The 21,391-nt window shown below is 41.6% G+C and overlaps 1 protein-coding gene across 7 annotated transcripts in view; it reads left to right on the forward strand.

Moving 5' to 3' along the window:
- The window catches only part of LOC115267813 (protein germ cell-less), a 39,292-nt gene extending 18,140 nt beyond the window's left edge, over positions 1 to 21,152 (forward strand). For 6 of the 7 annotated variants that reach the window (XM_062855571.1, XM_062855566.1, XM_062855568.1 and 3 more), the window contains 4 exons: positions 17,216 to 17,375; positions 17,440 to 17,812; positions 18,250 to 18,945; positions 19,038 to 21,152. In XM_062855571.1, the coding sequence (XP_062711555.1) occupies positions 17,239 to 17,375; positions 17,440 to 17,812; positions 18,250 to 18,945; positions 19,038 to 19,361 (1,530 nt within the window). In that variant the 5' untranslated portion in view covers positions 17,216 to 17,238 and the 3' untranslated portion in view covers positions 19,362 to 21,152. Of the gene's footprint in view, positions 1 to 7,633; positions 7,879 to 17,215; positions 17,376 to 17,439; positions 17,813 to 18,249; positions 18,946 to 19,037 lie in introns of those variants that run through there. The other variant, XM_062855565.1, reaches the window with a different exon arrangement.
- Positions 21,153 to 21,391: the final 239 nt, after the last annotated feature.

The raw sequence follows: 21,391 nt of genomic DNA on the forward strand, positions 1-21,391 counted from the left end.
TCCCGGGAAACAGCTGCAAAAAATTCCAGGATACTCGTGAAGATATTCCCGGAGAATTCTTGGAGGAATTACCGGGGAGCTCCTGGAGAAATTGCCGGTGACCTCCTGAAAGAATTCTCAGGACATTCCTGGAGGAGTTCTCAGGAAACACCTCTAGAATTTCCGGGAAAATCCTGGAGGGGTTTGGCCAAAAATGCTGGCGGAATTCTTGGGAAATTTCTAGAAATATCCCGTTTAGATCTTGGAAGTATTCCTGGTGAAGCCATGGAGGTATACCCGGGGCTCCTGTAGGAATTTCCGGCGTACTTCTGCAAGAAGTTCTGTGTAGATTCTGAAGAATTTTTTTTGGGTTATTATGGAGGAATTTCCGGAAACCTCTTATGAATTCTTGAGACAATTTTTGAATCAATTCTCAGAAGTATCACATAAGGAATTTTGGAAGAACTCTAGGAGGAAACCCAGAAAGTGCTTTTGGAAGAATCTCGAAAGGAACTCCCTATAGAAACGACTTGAGGAGCTCCTGAAGGAACTACTGGAAGAATTTCAGAAGCATATAAAAAACTGGGGCATTCCTAGAAGAAACTATTTAAGTAATTCTACAAGGATGAATCCTACAAGGAACTCTTGTAGGAATTGTCAATTTTATTATTTATTACATTCTTCGTTTCATCGTTTCGTTAAAATGCTGTCAGTTAAACAAATGTCAAAATTATTTAGGGTAAAAGCTCCCTTAGTGGAGGTAGTACCAATAGTGGTGGTAGTGGCAATTTAGCACTATTTTGACCAAAAAGCTTACAAATGGCATTTTTAATAGATGCATCATACCTAATTAATAACATTAATTCAGTTTTGTGTTCAGGATTTGGCAGAAAACCTACTATAAATAATTATTTTCCTTAACTTTTTTGCTCCTTTGCACCTATAGTGGTGGTAGTGTTCCTATAGTGGTGGGTCCCATAAGAATTCAATGGGATGCGCCACTATAGGAACCAATGTTAAATTTTACCTCCATAATAGGAACCATGTACCTATAGTTGGTGCAAGTGATTTATTAGCAAAAACTGTAATAAACAATGGTTTTTACATTTTTCTTAGAAAATTTAAGTGAAAAACTATCGATTAACGTTTTCAGACTTTTTATTTTGTGGTATTATCAATTTTATTCAATTATTTTAGTACAAGGAGCTACTAATAGCACCACTATTGGTACATTTACCCTACGGAAAAATCAGGAATTTTACTTGAGCGCTCTACTTGGGAACAGGAAACTTAACTTACCATTATGTGTTACAATGCCCTTTTCAGGGTGCCGTTTAAACCCATTATAGTACGCTTATGTGTTTATGACCATCCTATTTCATTGCCTTTTCCCTGTCACCGCTTTTGTGGAATCTCGTAGCAGATACGCTATTGAGGAAACTCAATAATAGCGGTTTTCCTACTTATGGTTTTACCGACGACTACCTAGCATTGTTAGTTGGTATGTGTATCACAACCCTTTTTCGACCTGATGCAGAGCGCCCTTCAGGTAGTTGAGGGTTGGTGTCGCCAATATGGCCTTTCGGTTAATCCGAGTAAAACATCTATAGTTCTTTTTACGGAAAGGCGAAACCGTAATGGCGTTCGACCTTTGCGTCTCTTTGATTCTGAAATCGATGTGACTGAACAGGTAATGTACGTTGGAGTCATTCTTGATTCCAAGCTTTCCTGGACACCTCGCATTGAGTTCAGAATCAAGCAAGCTTGTATGGCCTTCGGGCAATGCCGGCTAACCTTTGGTACAACTTGGGGTCTAAAACCCAAGTATATCAAATGGATCTACACAACTGTTGTTCGGCCAATATTGTCCTATGGATGTCTTGTGTGGTGGCAAAAGGGCGAAATGAGAACGATCCAATCAAAGTTAGGCCATCTCCAAAGGATGTGCTTAATGGCGATGTCTGGAGCGTTCTCTTCAACTCCCACAGCAGCGCTCGAAGTTCTCTTTGACGTTACTCCACTACACATTCATCTCAAACAAGAAGCACTTTCTTGCACTTACCGTCTACGGGTACTCGGTCTACTAGAGGAAACTCCTGTGAACCGCAGTTCAACACACACCTCGTTGTTTCCACTTTTGGTGAATTGGGACAACATTGTCCTTGCTCCAAGTGATCTTACAAATGCTTGTAATTTTACATATAGGACATTTTCCACGAAATTCCCTTCCCGGGAAGAGTAGACATCTGGATATCTGGAAAGAAGTATTTCAGACGGCATCGTATGTTACCCTGATGGCTCCCTTCTCGGAGGTCGAGCAGGTGCTGGTGTTTATTCTCGTGAGCTAAGGCTGTATCTGTCTTACTCACTTGGTAGACACTGTACCGTTTTTCAGGCCGAAATCTTTGCTCTTATGTGCGGAGTGCAATCAGCACTTCAGCAGCACGTAATGGGCAAAGTAATATACTTCTGTTCAGATAGCCAGGCTGCTATTAAAGCACTTGCTTCGGCCAACTCTAGGTCGAAGATAGTTATCGCTTGTCGAACTCAAATCGAGGAGCTGAATTCAGCAAACGCTGTTCACCTTGTATGGGTACCTGGCCATTCTTCCATCGCTGGAAATGAATTGGCTGATGAGTTAGCTCGCACTGGAGCATCTCATGACTTCATTGGCCCTGAGCCAGCTATTCCGATATCGCAGTGTTGGGTAAAGCTTCAGATTCACACCTGGGCTGCTACTCAACACAGACAATACTGGAATAGTTTGGAGTCATGTCGTCAAACCAAATTGTATTGTACTGAGCCATCTCCAAGGGTGGCGAAGTATCTTACAAATCTGTCAAAGCAGAATTATAGTCAAAGCATTGACTGGCCACTACCGACTCAGCTATCACATGGCGAATATTCAGCAAGCTGATTCATTTGCATGTGATAGCTGTGAATCCGATTATGGAAATTCGTATCATTTGATATGTAACTGTCCAGTTTTTGCGCAACTGCGTTTCCGAGTATTCGGTTCCCCGTAACGTGGGTAGATCACCTTATAATGGTGCGTTACGGTGTAAGATCTACCATAACAAATTCTGATCTTGTAATTTTTTTAGCTTTGTTAATTTAAATGCAGGAAAATACCAAGATCATAATTTGTTCGACATTTTTTTTTATTTTATGTTTTTTATTGTTAGTAAACCATTTGTTTCAGGAGGTTTCAGGTAATTTTCATCTATGTATAGGGTAGAGAGATTTATTTCCGTAAATTATATGACTGTTGTGAGCCTATCACCATTTAATACTATTTTCTATTTCAGATGTACAAGCGGGCAACCCTGCAGTCGGGAAGACGAAACACTCTTCTTATTTTTTGAAGCAACCTTATCTTTCGGTGGCGGGTAGACCACGTTGTCCGCGTCGTTTTTATTCGAGCCGAGTGTCGTAAGGTCGCGGGTGTAGATGCGTTTTTTTTAGAAAAATTGATTTTCTTTTTCGGATCGCCAACCCTAAGTGTAGAATTAGCTATAAGTTAAAATACACATTAATAAAAAAAAAAAATCGCCAACCATGTTTTTTTACTAGTTTTACGCGATCTTGTTTTTTTTTTAGATAAAGTGCGATATTTTGCGATTTTTTTTTGTTTATTTTATGTTTTTTTTTATTTTGTTGTTTTTCGAGTCACCAATTTTTTTCCCTTGCGTGTTAAACATTTATTGCAAAGTTCCGATGACCCTGGAGGTTCTGCTTGTGCCTCGCACTGAGCCGAAACATACTTATTTATACAAAAAAAAAAAAAAATCTTTAGATTTGATTTTCTTCAGCTCGTTTTCCGTATTTTTTTTTAAATAAATTGAGATGTTTTTTTTTTCGTTGTTTTCGCGTTTTGAGTTTTTTTTTCTGGAATCGCCAGTTTTTTTTTCACGCGTTTCAAATATCTATTGTAATGTTCCGATGACCCTGGAGGGATCGGTTCTGCTTGGGCTTCTTACTGAGCAGAAACATAATTATTTAAACAATAAATAGAAAAAAAATCTCTTTTGATTGCCGGCTTTCAAAAGATTAAATTTTAACGAACTAAACAACCAATGCCGTGGGTCCATCGCCAGCTTTTCAGGCGAATCCTTGACCTACATAATACATCTCCCAACCACCCACTCCGTAGTACTTATGGGAGTGTCACTGAGTCGGAGGCCTCTTATATAAGTGCTACATCAACATTTCCTTCCCCTATCCCAAGTTACGGTAAAGATGGGCGTGGCCGGGAATAATGACATTTGTGCTTTTGGTATTCTTGCATAAGATTGGAGCGAAGTTAACTCCCCAGCTTTGTTCCGAAAAGCAATTCGAGCAAGATTAGCAAAAGGTACATGAATGTTGTTAGTATCCAATCTACGAAGTATACACACTTAATTTTGATTACCGAGTTCGGTAATTTTTTGACGAGATTAAAACTGCTGAGCACCGAACTCGTTCAGCAAAAATGCATTGTTTACCTTTTCCATACGATTTTGACAGTTGTTTTACTGAGCCTCAGTAAAATCGATTACCGAAACTACCGAGATCGTACTGCTGTTATAATCTCGTCAAAAAAGTACCGAACAGGCAATTCAGAAATAAGTGTGTACCGTAACTACGCTAACGCTAACGCTATCCTATTTCATTGCCTTTTCCCTATCCCCACCCCCCCTATTCCTTTCCCTCTCCCTCGGGTAAATGATGGATTGGCGCGTCTTCATGGCGATGGCACCAATTTCCCAAATGGAGGAGAACGTGCCTCTGGAGCCGACCTACTGATACCTGATGCTCAGTCAGATCCAGCAGCCAAGGGCTGAAGCCAAAACCATTACGAAATGTACCGTACTGTATGTGAAGCTGATCACGGTTACAGCCAGGCCCCTGACACGGCCTATATCAATGCATTGGAATCGTGGTAGACAGGATGTCCTGGGCGCTAGTAAATAGCGCCCACTGTCAAATGCGAAAACATCAACAATTTTTTGTTTAGCGTTTTTTTTGGTTTGTTCTTCAGTTTTTGGAATCATTTTTTCCACCTCTTATGATCACAAAACACTTCAAACTCGCTTTAATATTGATGTACGGTAAAGGTCCCATTAGACATGACAAATATTTGGCCAAACAAGCCCAACAAATGACCAACACAACGTAAATCATGGCAACCTCGGATGAATGTCGGACTACCATGGCAAATATTTGTCATTATGACAAACAGTCTAATGGCCCCTTAAGAGGAGCATGTGATTAGTTGAATAAAGCAACCCAACAAACACGCATTGTGAATGTGATTTCGTGTGTGGCTCACAACATCAAACAAAAGCTGCGTTTGTTGATTACACGCTCGTTTCAATTTGCACGAATATGAGTATAAGGCAGTTAGATGTTGGCTACGATAAATTTCATTGATGCCAGGGGCCTGGTTACAGCGTCCTACATCTGGTGCAGGGAGATTATCAGCTGAACTGCGACATCAAGACCGTAGACAAGATGATCGAAACGTGAAAGCAGAAGGAGTTGCATGGGACGCATCCTCATCAACTGTAGCTCGAGCACATCCGGGATGACCTCTTCTCGGAAACAGATGGTTTTTTTGATAGCCATTCAGGTCCCGGTGTTCGGATAGGTGAAGGGTCTTCCAGCAGCAGTTTGTATGTGCAGCTCAAAGCTGAAAAAAAAAGATTTTATTAGAGTTCATTTCGAGAGAGTCATGTTATAGCAATACATTTGATCTTGCCTATACCGATAGCAAACCCCTTTGGATCGATGTAACAGAAATCACGTATAGTCGCTGCCTGAGAGTAACATTGATTAACAAAGCGTAAAACTTCGAATTCATCCTTTAAGCATAGGGTCTGGGACCATTTGGGCAGGAGTACCTATTTTGGGCACTTGCTGCTATAACTTAGTCAATTTTGAACCGATTGACTTGATTTTTGAGACACGATCAGATACACACAGTATCTAGCCGTGTACAAAAATCCAAGTCAATCGGCTTGAACTTGACTGAGTTATAGCAGCAAGTGCCCAAAATAGGTGCTCCTGCCCAAATGGTCCCAGACCCTACCTAGTCACAGCGAATATCTCTATGCACACGATATAATTGCAACCCTCAATACAAGCCGCCGGAACGCTATATTCTATATGAGAAACCGGCATTAAGAAGTGTATACAAATCCCTGTGAGGAATTAACGGTTTCTTTACCTACTCCTAACGTTTCTAAATTTCAAATAAACGACTTAAGCAGAACCAAATTCAACGTAAATCAGCACAGAATAACTCGCACCAAACTAATCATATAATCGAATTCTTCATCAAATTAGCATCACACTGCATCTTCTCTAGCATACGAAAAAGTGCCACACGTTTCTGCCTTCTGCTATTGTGCTATGGCAGCTCATTGTGTCAACCGTAGCTATCCATTCGTTGAGTGGGATTCTAGAGGTGGTGATGCTGAACGTCGTCCGTGCTGCCAGAACACCCGGATTACGACGAAGTATTACCAGCACGAAAACGCGGAGGACCACTGTAGTGCAACTCGATAGGAAGAACGATCAAGCATGTCGTTGCAGGCTGTTCAGGGTTAGCTGGATCAGCTTACCTTGATCGTCACAACGAAGTTGCCAAGATTGTGCACCAACAGTTTGTGTTAATGCGCAACTTGGTGGACGTCTACATATTTGTATCCTACTACAAGTACCTGTCGGACCCGGTTCTGGAAACTAGTTACATAAAGCTGTACTGAGATCCAGAGATCATTAAGGATGTCTTCATTCGTGCCAACAGGCCCGATAATGTGGTTTACGACAAAAGGATGAAGCGGGCAGCCCTCATCGACATCGCTGTACCATTAGACCATAATGTCAATCAAAGTTCTCCGGCAAGATAACGAAGTACCATGACCTAGCGGAGGAGTTGAAGCAGATGGAGGATGCCTGTACAGTTCCGTTTGTCCTGGAGTTGTTCCTAATTCTCCTGAGGTCCCTAGACAAGCTGGTATTGAAGAAAGGCCTGAACCAAATATTATAAATATTTAAATCTTTGCCTGAACAGTATGCTGAAAGCGATAATTATTGGATCATACAGATGCAGTATAGTTTGACGATTCCTGAATCATCACAACTGAAGGTATGTCTAAATGCAGACTCATTAGAATATAAGCAAAACTGGCTAATGAGATCCACATAGTCTAATCCCCGTTGGCATGCAGATTTCTCGGAGTTTCCAGCAATTTGGTGAGAAGTGCTAAAACTCTACAACAATAATAACAATAAGAGAATCTAGCTGAGAAGTAGGTATTTCTATCCAAGTACGAATGTAATTGAGGGAAACGTTTTTTGCTTGATAAACTAGCGTTAGTATTTAGTAAAAAATTGTAATATACATATAAACGCTTTTCGTCAATCCGACTACAATAATGTATGCGCGGAAACAACGCATCTAGAAATTAATATGCAAAAGCATGATCGCATCGATAACCACGCACTGTATACTCAACAAGTTTATGAACATGTGTATACGGTTGAGTATGTCATCGTATTTACGTTGCTGCCAACCAATGCCGCACACCAGAGACAGACTAGACCGCGTTTTGCTTCTCAGTTCTCACACATGCACTGCAGGAGAAAGAAGCGTGCGTGTGTTGTTTATGGGCGCCGCATCAAGTTCAGCCGGCTGGCTGTGGAAACAAGCGGCCCCACCGCGAGATCAGTCCGTCAGTCTGTGTTGAACCGCGAGCTTGTTAACGTTGATTCGCGTCGCCGGACGTCGCCAAAAGAATCAGCTTGCAATCACGTGGAAGCGGTACGCGCGCGGCCTGAGTTTGGACTGCACTGTACATATACGGGATTTCAGATTGAATGTGTTTGATTAACCGTGCGATTGGTCTTAGCGAGGTATGACGCTAGCTACGGTTTGTTTACATGCAGACCTACATACACAGCTGTGTTGAGTGTTGTGCAGTATGCCACTAACGATTTAATGATCCGAACCCTACAGGGTAGATTGTAGTGCCCTAGGTCGTTGGTGTACGTGCTTTATTGATATTTCATTGAGTAGTTTGAGACTGGAGACCACTTGAAGGAGTTTGCACATAATAAGTGTATAGAGTGAAGGTCTTTTGCGAGTGTAGTGACATCATCGATGTATACATTAGACCAACTCGTGAAAAAAGTGTTTCTTTACAAATTGTTCAGGAATTTCTAAAAGTATTGCTATGAAAATATTTGATAGAGTATCTTACCATACCCTTGAATTTCTAGACGTTTTTCAAAGACGTTTTAAGAAAAAAAAATCGGAAAAATTTGGAGAACTCTCTGTAGAAAGGAATGCAAAATTTCAGTGAGATTCTGCCGTATGCAGCATAGTTGTTCAATGTTCAACGGATCCCTATTCACATGGGACAACTATGCTGCACACGGCAGAATGTTTATAAAAGTTACGTTACACGCTAAAGCTCATATAAGAATACTAAACAATGCCTTTAGTCCAGGCCGTCGAAGAAATTGCTAGTGGAAGACTGTTGACAGACTGACAAACTCACGCCTTTGAACCGGTCTAATCCATTCAAACGAATCGAATCGAACTGGGATGGTCGGACCATATGATGCACGGTCAGAAAATTCACTCATTTTGGAGCTAAAGTGGGACAACTCAAAATTGAGTAAATTTTTTTTCCAGCGATAGCGCTGGCCCAAGTGCGAAAATCTCATCAGTTTAAGCTGTATAATATTCTTGCTGATGTGAAGAATATTATACGGCTTAAACTGTTTGGATTTTTGCACTTGGGCCAGCGTAATCGCTGGAAATGCAATTTACTCATTTTTTGAGCTGTCCCAGTTTAGCTCAGTTTTGTGTGAATCTTACTCATTTTAGAGTAACATTTTCTTAGCGTGTGGGCAAACATTAGCATTGCCAATCACCATCTGCCGGTTGATCGTGTCCAAACTAAAAACGATATCCGAAACCTGACAACCCAGCGGTTGACATCATCTTTGCATACTTTCCTAATTGGGTAATCGTGCGAATACGAATAACAATATATCAAGGAAAAGTTGAATGTCCCCTTTTCGCAGTGTTCACAAGTCTACTTGTAACACACAGAAAAAGTGATTGTGTGTGAAGAATTGAGCTTTACACTACTGTGCGATGTTTTCAGAGTCTCTCTAGTTCCAATCTTCTCCGATCTCATGAAAATGAGGGTGTTTATTTTTAGTTGTGGCGACTAATTCGAAACGGAACTTTACGGGTTTGGGTGATGTCAGAGTGCAATGTTGTGATTTGAAGCGAACATGTGTTTTCAGTTTCACCGTGTGTTCCTGCTGGTTCGTTGATTTTATGCTGGTAGCTATCGTTTAACATAGGCTGCGGTGGGACAGTTAAACAAATAGTCCATGATGATTTCCAAATGTTTATGTGGGTAGGGGCTTCGATTGAACCTGCGAAATGGAACATATATTTTCGTTTGTGCTAGTTTTTAGTAGGTCATCTGGAAAAATTTAGTGATTCGTTATTCTCTCTAAAATGCAATAAATTCCACTAAGATGTATGCCTAGGGAAGTTCAACTGAGATTATAGGACATTTCACAAAGCCATATTTCAAAACTTAAAACAATGATTCAACAATTCAACGCCACAAAACTTGGTTTACAACTGGTTCTGTCCATCCTCGGGATAGTCATACTTTCGCCAAAACTCTCTCGACCTGGTCAGTCTACGCTAATCATCATTTCCCAGTTTCCCACCAAGAATTGTCTTGACATTTTTTGGTCTTCCTCATTTAACGTCTACGCTTCGCGATCGTAGAGCAATATCGGCAGAATTAGCATCTTATACAGAGTGAATTTCATTTGCATTTGCATGGGACCTAAGATGTTCATATAATCCGTAAAAAAGCCCTATTCGTAGTTGTAATATGCCTTTTCACTTCACGAGAAATGTCATATGCCACAAGTGTTCCAAGACAAACAAATTCTTCAGCAGCTTTAAACATATCCATCATCAATTTCTACCTCAGCACTAACACCTTTAGGCCTGCCTATGTCTCTATCTGCAATCCTGTACTTCGTTTTGGTAGATTTTCACGTCAAGCCTAGCCTTACCATCGATCTCCCTCTTTAGAGAAGCATCCTCCAGGTATGTGCAATCGGTTGTGTGTTGCACACTTATTTTGCCGTGTGCGGAAGGTCTCTTGTCTCTCGAACACTACCGTATTCACTCTTTCTGTGCTTGGCGCTGTGCTCGTCTCTGTGCTTGGCTGTACGGAAGATTATTAGAGGATCGTGTCAGAAGAGATCCAGAGGGTCTTGGGGGTATCAAGAAGTTGACACGTACGTCCCCAACCCCATTTCGGTCGTGTTTCCCGGGGCTTCAGGTGCGTTTCGAGGAGGTTTCAGAAGTGTTTCAGGCGTTTAATGCCCCTTTTCAGGGTGTCAAGAGTGTTTCAGGAAAGTTTTAGGGAGTGTCAGGACGATTCATAAGATTTGAAGGCGTTTCAAGGTGTTTAAGAGGTATTTCAAGAACGTCGCAGGTGGTTTCTGGAAAGATTCTGAGATGTTTCAATGGGTTTAAGTGAAGTTTCAAAAGATTTTAAGGTGTTTCGGGAGTGTTTCAACGACAAACGCTTTTGAATCCCATATTAACATTGCATCAGAACCTCAAATGCACAAATCTCAAGAAGCAGTCTTCTAACCACAGTGTATTTTTTTTGTTTTTGCTTACTTGTAATAAGCTTAAAATAAGAAGATCCGGTACGCTGTTTTAGTTGCTGGTTTCAGGGGGCGTCAGGAGCAATAAGGGGGGGGGGGTTCAAGCCAGTTCTAGGGGGTTTCATGAGGTGAATAGCAATAACTAGAGAAAAAAACATTGAGGGCCCATATAGCCGAGGCGGTAAACGCACGGGTATTCAGCATGACCATGCTGAGGGTGACGGGTTCGATTCCCGGTCGGTCCAGGATCTTTTCGTAAAGGAAATTTCCTTGACTTCCTTGAGCATAGAGTATCTTCGTGCCTGCCACACGATATACACATGCAAAATGGTCATTGGCAGAGGAAGCTCTCAGTTAATAACTGTGGAAGTGCTCATAGAACACTAAGCTGAGAAGCAGGCTTTGTCCCAATAAGGACGTTACGCCAAGAAGAGAGAGAGAGAGAGGATTCCTAGTAGAAATAACATATTTCTGGAGAAATCCATGAATAAATTACAGCAGGGATTACTGGAGGAGCCCCACCTAGAAATTCCTATTGGAAATGCAAGAATAATTGAGGAGTCCATGTGCAAAGGGGTTAAGTGATAATTTTGTCGATTTCGAGTTGAGCATATAAAAAAAAAATCCTATAACTTTGAGCTTTTAGGAACTTTTTCATGATTTTTTTACGATAAATAACAATAAATCGGAGAAAATTGGGTCGATGCTGAAACTATATACGTTTTGCATGGAATGAAAAATTGGTTAAACATTTTAAACCTCATTTACTCGAAAGTTAATTTTTGTCACTTACACCCTTTTGCTTCTAACCACCTCAATTCTTGTGTGAGTCCTTGTAGAAATCTATGGAAAAATCCTAAGAGGAATTCCTGGAAAAATTATTGGCCAAGTACAGGAGAAATTTCTGGGAGAGCCCATGGAGAAATTCCTTCAAATGTCTCAATGAGAATTTCTGGAGGAATCCCAGCAGACATTCTAGTAGGATTTTTGAAAGCTAAATCAAAATGTATCCCTGAAGATTTACAGATTCCTTCAAGACTTGGTTAAGATTTTTTCTAAGAGTACCTACTTGCAAAATCTCCTATTAGAATTTCTCTAGCAATTCTTGGTGGTATTTCTCAAACATTTTCACCTGGGATTGCTCTAGAAATTCCTCTTGAAAGCCTTTTTAGAATTCCTGGAGGATTCTCAGCAGACATTGCCTGAGAAATCTCAACAACTTCATGGTGGATTTTAGGGTAAGACGGGGCTAGATGAGCACCCTTAGGATCACGATGAGTTTATTGAGAGTGAACGCAATTTTTCGAAGTACCTCTCAGTAGTTCTTTTCTATATCATGTTTTCTATCACTCATTAATATAACAGGATTCAAAAATTTATTTGACTAAACCGAAAAGATGTTTTATGGTCAGCTCGAACATACTGCGGAGCAGGAAGAGCACTCCAATAAAATATAAATATTTTACCTTGACAGCGGACAACACACAGAACACCCAGTAGCCCAGTGTTGAATTTTTCGTTTGACGAAATGTTTCCATCAACTGGAGCGGGAACCAAACCCACACGCCGTGGCTTACGATATGCCTAGACGATTGCCACCGCTAACCGCACGGCCACGATGGCCCGGGTTGCTATCTTGCCCCGTTCTACCCTACTAGAAATTTCTGAATGTTTCCAGCATCACTTCTGGAGAAAACTCAGCAATAATTGCTAAAGGAATTTCAAGTTGCTTCACAGCTGAAAATTTGTAAGAAATTTTATGAAATAACCGTCATATAAATCCTCGAAGGAATCAAAACAGGATTTTTTTTAAAGAATCGCAGTTGTAACAACTAGCGTGACCAGCTGCTTCTTTTTCACTCGTTCTTCGGAACAAACACGAGAAAGAGAAGGATGGAAGAGGTGGGTCTTGCTCTCCCTTCTATTCCTCTCTTTCACATGTTTATAGAAAAGAATGAATGAGAAATAAGAAAAATAAACCGGAGCTAGTGGCTGTTATTGCGTGAGGTATTCCAGCATTAATTTCTGCAAAAATCATACGTTCCCTACAGAAATTCCTCCAAGCATACTTCAGGATGACTTTTTGGGATGTCACCCAAGTGGAGATGCATGCACTCCATACGAAGGAAAATGCAGAAGAAGGTGTATCCCATCACAAAGAACAACTTTATAGAGAACTCGAAAAATCTTAAAAATCCATAGAAAAAGTTATATCAGAAAACCTTTTACAAGGGGTCGTTCACAAACAATGACACATAACTCTTGAAGTTGAGCAAATAAGGTGCAAGGCATTTCTCAATATCCACAAAGGGGGAGGGGCCAGGGAGGATGCCACACCCAGATATTGGAAGATCAACTAATCGCATTTAATTTAAAATTGGCTTCAAATTTTTTGATTGTGTGGTCTTTGAGTAGCAGCCGATTGAAAAAAGTGGTTCGTCTAGGGCTAACTGAGAGTTTCATCTGTCAATGACCATTTTTGCATGTGTATATCGTGGCTGTGGGCCCATATAGCCGAGGCGGTAAACGCACGGGTATTCAGCATGACCATGCTGAGGGTGACGGGTTCGATTCCCGGTCGGTCCAGGATCTTTTCGTAAAGGAAATTTCCTTGACTTCCTTGGGCATAGAGTATCTTCGTGCCTGTCACACGATATACACATGCAAATTGGTCATTGGCAGAGGAAGCTCTCAGTTAATAACTGTGGAAGTGCTCATAGAACACTAAGCTGAGAAGCAGACTTTGTCCCAGTGAGGACGTTACGCCAAGAAGAAGAAGAAGAAGATATCGTGTGGCTGGCACGAAGATACTCTATGACCAAGGAAGTTCCCGTTACGAAAAGTTACTGGACCGACCGGGAATCGAACCCGTCACCCTGCTGGACCCACGCCTTTACAGCTGTAATTATATGGGATCTCGGTCCGCGAAGGGATCTGGATACTCGCAAAGGTCGTTCAAGATCCTTCAAAGCCTAAATACAGGAAGTGTACGTGAGCTCAACTTAGGTGTGCGAAGATCTACGAATGATTGTGGAATTTCTAGTCGATCTGCGGAGGTCTGGGACAGATTGCAAGAAGGATTTATGCACATTCATTCTGTAACGGTCTGCAAGGGTTTTAAAGAACCGCTAAGATCTGTCTATATACTCTCCTTGAGGTCTATATGAATGTCGTTCAAGATATACTGTGATTGATAATATCAGGGAAAGTCAGGGAATTTTGTTGATGATTAGGGAAAATTTTTCATGATAATCATGAACGATGTATTTGAGTTTAACAAGTTCCTAAAGTCACCAATTAGTGGTAAGGCTATGGATCGCCAATCCGGAGATGGCGGGTTCGATTCCAGTTCCGGATTGGAAAATTTTCCCGACTCCCTGCAGTGTATCATTGTGCTTGCCTCACAATATACCTACTAATTCATGCAATGGCTGGCAAAGAAAGCCCTCCAATTAATAACTGTGGAATTGCTCAAAGAACACTAAGTTGGAGATAGGCAGGCCAAGTTCCAGTGGGAACGTAGAGCCTTACAGAAGAAGTTCCTACAGTTATGGAATTTAAAAAACTAGCTAAATTGTTTCTTGAACCCTCAAAACCCCAGGATAAACTTTTTATGTTTAGTCGGTTGATACTTCGGAACTGCGACATATAAAAATAAGCGATTTTCACTATGATCGATGGGAAGAGTTGTACTTCTTGTAAGGGTAGTTGTCATGCCGGGATTTCATGTTTGAACTAGTTTTGCACCGGAAATAAGTGTTCCCTGGTGCACTGTTTTGGCGATTCGCCAAATGAAATGCTAGGCCAACGAAGAACACAATAGATGAGATTGTTTTCTAGCATGAGTTGCATCTGAAACTTGGTCCCTGATGTGTTCTTCCGGTAGGATTCCCTAAGACCCCATTTCGTGGTCATATGTAATCATTTTGGGCATGAAAAAATGATTTTAGGAGTTCAGTGTTTACTAAGTATTTGTAAGATATACCAGAGCCCTTTTTTAAGTAGGTATCACTCATGTGATTAATCCATCTAGAATTCTAACACGGGCCATACTTTTAGCCAACAAATTATTACAAGATCATTGCATACTTTTAGGCGTTTATCAGTATATGGAGGTTTCTGGCCTAATTTACAAAATTAGTTTCAATTTGTAGAAACACGTTTCGCTAAAAAAAATATGGCCATATATAGATTTCACTTTCATCAATCTACCGAGAATAAACAGCTATTTATCGAATAAGTATCCAAAAGGCAGCTGTAGAACATATCGACAAAACATTGCACTTGGGAACACTTATTTCCGGTGCAAAATCAGGTTCAAGCATGGATTTCCGGTTTGAAAGCTACCCTTCCCATCGATCATAGTGAAAAGCACTTATTTTATATTTTGTAGTTTCTGAGTATCAGCCGATTAAAAATAAAGTTTGTCAAGGGCCTTTGAGGGTTAAACTGTTAAGTCCAAGATGCTGACTAACGATCAAATAAATGTATGATCTTAATCCTGAGGTTTGAAGTATTCAGTTAACGAAATGCTGTTCTAATTTTTATCATAAAGCCTTATTTCATGTCAAAATTACTAAAATAAGGCCATTTTAGACCAAATAAGCAAATTAGAATAAAAAATTGCCTTAATGCACAAGGAGGTTTGATGGATATGTTCGGAATACCGTCTGGATTCGATGTCTTGTTCACCTTGAGTGAGTTTGCTATTGTGACAAGTTCCGCTTTTGTCACCGGGACAACCTGGTTTTGACCGTGGAGGACGAGAGCCCATGATCGCGTTTTGTGACGCGGAAACGGTGTTTCCAGTATTCTTTGCAGCATCTCGGGGGAGAGGGTGCCGACGAGCATCTGGTCTTAGCCATGACTAAGGTAGTCAGGTTAGGCCGGAAACCTATCTTTTGTACTGAAAACCGACCAGTTGAACAGATCACCGCTAGTTTAGCCTTATCCACCACCTAGTTCTCGTTGTCGGTGGGAATGCGGTACGGGTCCTCCAGCAAGGCGATATCTGTACTTGAGACTGACTGTTGTGGCCTCTCAGTGATTCAGCTTCATCTATGCTGCCTGCACTTTTGTCGGATATTGGGTCTTCGCCCTGCAGATTAGGCATTTTGGTGCCGAGTTGTACTGACGTGAATCGCATATCAGTCCCATCTTTGCTGGATTTCCTATGCAAATGGGACAAATATGGGATTCACGGCAGTGTACTCCTTTATGGTTTGCTCCTATCGGGCCTCTGCAGTACCACGACTAGTGGCCCCTGCTCTGGCGGCTCGTAGATGCTGAACGAACACAGTGACCAGTCAACTCTGATCTTCCCAACAGCGGCCGCCATGTTAATCTCCTCTGCTGGGAGCTTAATCGCGGAGATATGGATATCTGCTGGGCCTTTCCTCTGAACCGCTCAGCATCAAAGTGTATAATTTCCAGGCTACACCAAAAATGTATAACCCTTACTCATCCACAAAATCTGCCCTTGCGTCTGTAAAATCAAGAATTTCACAAAAAAAAACTTGTACGGCAATCTAGCTAGGTTTACTAGTGACCTTGGTAAACAAAAAATATCAACATTCCGCATCTAGAAGAGTGTACGAGTTGTTTTTCTGAATGTGTAACAGGCACCCTACACACGACTCAAACCGTTTGACCAACATTGCCACCGCCCCCTGGTTCGTCGAACCAGCTTATGTTTCTGCAACCGTATGACGAACTGCCAAATCGTGTTGCACCAACATGTCACTGAGGTTGCACCAACATCATCTCCCATTTGAAATCGCACTATTTTTGTGCAACAACACTACACACGGTACGATCGGTTCGTCAAACATTGTCTCCGCCCACCGTTGGTTTGAGTAAAATCAAACCGGTTTGATTTTTGCCAACCAAACCATCAACCGTCAAATCGGTTTGACGAACTGCCAAATCGGTTCGTCAAACAGCATCACACACGGTCAAACACAGCACCAACTCAACCACCAACCTGGGGGCGGAGTCAATGTTGGTCAAACCGTTTGAGTAGTGTGTAGGGTGTCTTACACCACATACAAACAGACGTAACACTCTTTGAAAGGGCTTGGCACATGCATTTAACGATCAATTCAATTTTCATTTGATTTCCGGGATCCTTCCACCAGAGGCGCTAGTGTTCGATCACTTTGACGATTGCCAGTGTATACGTTGCTGAATCATGCAAACGACTATTACAGGCAAGTTGTGTAGTAGTTTGCGTGTTGACAAACGCATTCCATCATGGAGGCCAGTGTCTCGCGCGGGGTATTGTATTCATGAAAAAAAACATCGTTTATGAAAGTTTGAATGAATTTCTCCTAAGAGTTACGTCTGTTTGTCTGTGGTTACACATTTTTGGTGTGGTCCGCCTTCAGGGTTTCTACTTCCTCGCTTAGAACCTCTTGGGCTATCTTCTTTCCTAATCAGAGGTTACTATGTTGCTAAATTATCGACAATATAATCTAGTCTAATATGTATATAGTAACCGATATTTCCCTCTCTTAATCTCTTGCAGAAACCTAACCAACAACCCGCAGGATGGGTAACGTAGTCAATAAGGTCACCAACCCGATCCAGGCGATGCGGGGCAAGAAGCGCAAACGAGAGGATGAAGACTCGGACTGCAACGAGGAGATCAACGATTTGCTTGACAAATCACTTGCTACTCCTAAACGGTAAGCTAATTTTCACACCCATTGGTTCCGTTCCAGTGCACTGACCCGTTCGTTCCCCTTCCAGAAAGAAGCTCATCTCGACGGCCAAGTACATCTACCAGGCGCTATTCAAGGAAGAACGCAACTCGGACATCACGGTGCACGCCCTCGGGAAGGTGTGGCACCTGCACAAGGTCTATCTCAGCCAGAGTCCCTACTTTGCCAGCATGTTCAACGGATCGTGGCGGGAGGCGGACGAAGATTACGTCCACATCGAGATAGTGGATCCGAAGATCACGATTGAATCGCTGTACTCGGTGTTCGGGGCGCTGTACATGGACGAGGTTGTGCTGGAACCGAGGGAGATTGTTTCGATACTGGCCACGGCAACCCTGTTTCAGCTGGACAGTTTGATCGACCGATGTGCCGAGGTGATGATTGAGACTTCGAACGCCGAGGTGAGTTCTCAATGTTAGCCTTTAGGTTCCAAGACTCGGGGTCGACTGAATTGAGACATTCAGGCACATTTCTGAGTAGGGTCTGGGACCATTTGGGCAGGAGCACCTATTTTGGGCACTTGCTGCTATAACTCAGTCAATTTCAAACCGATTGACTTGAATTTTTGCACATGGCTAGATACTGTGCGTATTTGATCATGTTTTAAAAATAAAGTCAATCGGTTCAAAATTGACTGAGTTATAGCAGCAAGTGCCCAAAATAGGTGCTCCTGCCGAAATGGTCCCAGACAATGAGTCGACAAGACATTATTTCAAAAACGTCAGAAAATCGCTGAAGAGCACGAAGCATTTCATTCTTATAATTCAGTAACGGTATGAAAAAAGTAATAATTAACACATGGTGACTAACTAGCATGTGCGTTCTCGATTCGTTCCAGACGGCAGTCAAGTATTACGAGGCGGCCTGCGAGTACGGGGTAAAGAGTGTGAAACAATCCACGTTCAACTGGTTGCTGGTTAACCTGCTGAGTCTGTACTACAAAACCGGCAAGTGGCTACGGTTGATTAGTATCGAGCTGATGGAACTGCTGGTGGCCAGCCCGGATCTGTACGTTATGCAAACTGAGCTGTCGTTGTACACATTATTGAGGTATTGGATGTACCTGAAGCTGCATCCGGGAGCGGAGGAAGTCGGAGCGTCGGAAGAAAAGTTACAGTATTTCGCTAATAGGCAGAGTTCGGTTGCATTTTTGAATACCCCGAAGGGAAAGCCTTTCGAAAAGTGCTTCCGTGCGTTGCGGTTGCACAATTTACTTAATCACCATGTGGACATCAGGGTACTGAGGCAGGATAACATTATACCGGTGGAGTGGATGCATGAACCGCTGTTTCAGCAATGGAATAGCATGCTGCTGGTGGATCAAACGCTGGACAAAGGCCCGAAGGACGTCGACGAAAAGTTATTCTTGGAATCGTGCATACGGTGTGGTCGGACGTTGCCAGAAAACGAATACCTTAAGTGGCGATGGACCGGGTTCAATTTCGGACTGGATTTGATACTGATATCGGATACCAAAACGCTGAGGGTAAAGCGGCACCATAGGACGGAGAACGAGCGGTTACTCAGCTTACAGGTAAGGTTTACTATTCCTCTTGGTTTTCTTGGGAGATGAATGTTCCTGAAGGTTCTCTATCTTGATAACTTTATTGATCCCCATATTTGCAGGTGAAACGACAGTTTCAAATCCGTGTCTCGGTAGCATCCCTCAACGACCTACGGCAAATCAAACATCAACAAACCACTGCCATCCAGTCAGTGTCTTTAGACAAGAACGAAGAAGCGATGCTGATCATGTTCGACAAGGAGCTCACCTACCCGCTACTCATTTCCGTCAACATGCTGGTGGTATCACCTCCACGAACTAGTCCACCCAGCACACCGGCCCAGACAGCCGGACCGTCCAGTAGTAGTAGTTCCCGACAGCCTCATCGACGAGACGAGGAAGAATCTCTGGACGCCGGGGGGAACGATATCGCCGTGAGCTCATGATTGCACACCATTCGCGCCAAAAGGGTTCGACGACCTCCGCGGCGGCAGCAGCGCTCCGGAGGAGATACGTCAGGATGCTGAATTGTGTACTACCGGTAGGGGCTAGTGAACTCGCGTTTATCGTTATCTTCCGCCGGGTGCGAAGGTGTGGTATCAGCTGTTTTTTTTTAAGGTTATCGTGCGATGTAGCGCCAGACTACGACTCTCACACATGTCGGGTACACACTGTTGTTACGCACAGATAGCGTTATGTAGGGTATGTGCAATGTTATAAACATAGCCCTAATTGAGCATACTTGAGATATTCTTCAAAATTTGATTAGGCATTTGGTTTTCACACTATTTACCAAGTATGTCCAAAAAGGGAACTATAATGCTTATAATTGGCATATTTACCCTTATTATCGATACTAACAGCATTTTTCACTACGCTGATATCTGGGTACATTGAAAGCGATAAGAGAGGTTTAACGTATAGTCTTATATCTTGATCAGTTCGTACCTTGTAAATAGGTCCTGCTGATAACAGGTGTGTGTGCCATTTATTCTCACGCCTTTTTCGCAATACAACAACTCGAACTCAGTGTCTTATTCTCTGTAACTATCGGTGACTGAAACCGTGAATGTTGGAAAACTTTTTACAACTTCTGGATTGTAGCTTGTTATCAGGATTGAGAACTTTATTATCTACACCTATTGGAATATACATATGCTTTTGTGAACATTGATGAATTGAAATTTTAATCATTTGAAAGATCTAAATAATCTTCATCCTGCTACCTGTATGTGTTTCGATTGATTTTGATGAAATTTTCATAACTCCACATAACTGTTCAAGTTTAAGATTTGAAAATGCATTTGTCTTAATCTACATTGTTCTAACTTAGCTAGTTCTGATTATTTTGAGCGAGTTTGCCGAAGGTGGCATCCTTATATTTATTTCAGATTTCAAGATACGTTTTAGCACTGGCACAAGCTAGCGGATGTATTTCAAATCTAATATTACGTGTCAGTTATGTGTAAACCTGCCCTACAATTCAACTGAAAACGGCATCCTTCTAGCTACTCAGAATTTCTACTGCAGATATGACTTCGGCAATTTTGATTTTATGTAGTTTTTTAATGAACTTGAAAGATAACAATTATCCGAATGTCGTAAACTATAAAGTGATCTTTTTCGACAAGAAATCAAACAAAGTTTATATTCGTATCCAATAATCCGTATGTTACCCACAATCTCTTTAAATAAGTTTAATTAACCGCCATAAGTAAGTTCAAACGTCATGTTGAAACCACCCAGTCAAATACTATTGTAGTAATAACAAACATTAACTTACAGTTTAGAATGAGTAGTGAATCAAAATATAAGTGATAATGAATGTTCAATTTACCGTTTCAACAACATAACTACAGTCGCGAGAACAGAGAAGGGGTATATTTACTTAACTAATTTATTAACTCATAGGATTAGCCTACCAACGCAAACGTCATAAGTAACGTTCGGATTCTTCCAATTTTGCATCCCCGATTTTTGTTTGAAACGGAAAACATCGATATGAACCTAAATATGTTTTCCAACCGAACACACCTACGAAATAAGTCTTGCATATTCGAGCCACGTTGTTTTGTGACTAACTTCCATACCGTTAGATTTAAGTTTGAACTGGATTATCCAATCGGTTATCGGAAAATGCGCAAAGTTGTGAAAAAGGTCTGCCCGCCTATTTTTATTCGTTTGTAGAGTATAAGGTTTTATTTACAATAACATCGAATCGGAGTTCTTTTTCTATATCCAGTATCGGTACAATCATTTGATTATTGAGAAAGCCATGTTTCTAATAGTTTGATATGTCTGGCGACCACAGCCGCTGGTTTACTGGCTAATACCATGGTACCGTAATCCGGGGTAAAATTGATCATTTGGGTACTACATTGTAATTCCATACTAGGAACTCTTAAGCGTCGTAATGATCTTAAACTTTTCACGTCATCTGGTTCGTAGCTGTCTAGAGATGAGTGAGACTTTTTAT

Source organism: Aedes albopictus, chromosome 3 (assembly GCF_035046485.1).
Source record: "Aedes albopictus strain Foshan chromosome 3, AalbF5, whole genome shotgun sequence".
NCBI lineage: Eukaryota > Metazoa > Arthropoda > Insecta > Diptera > Culicidae > Aedes > Aedes albopictus.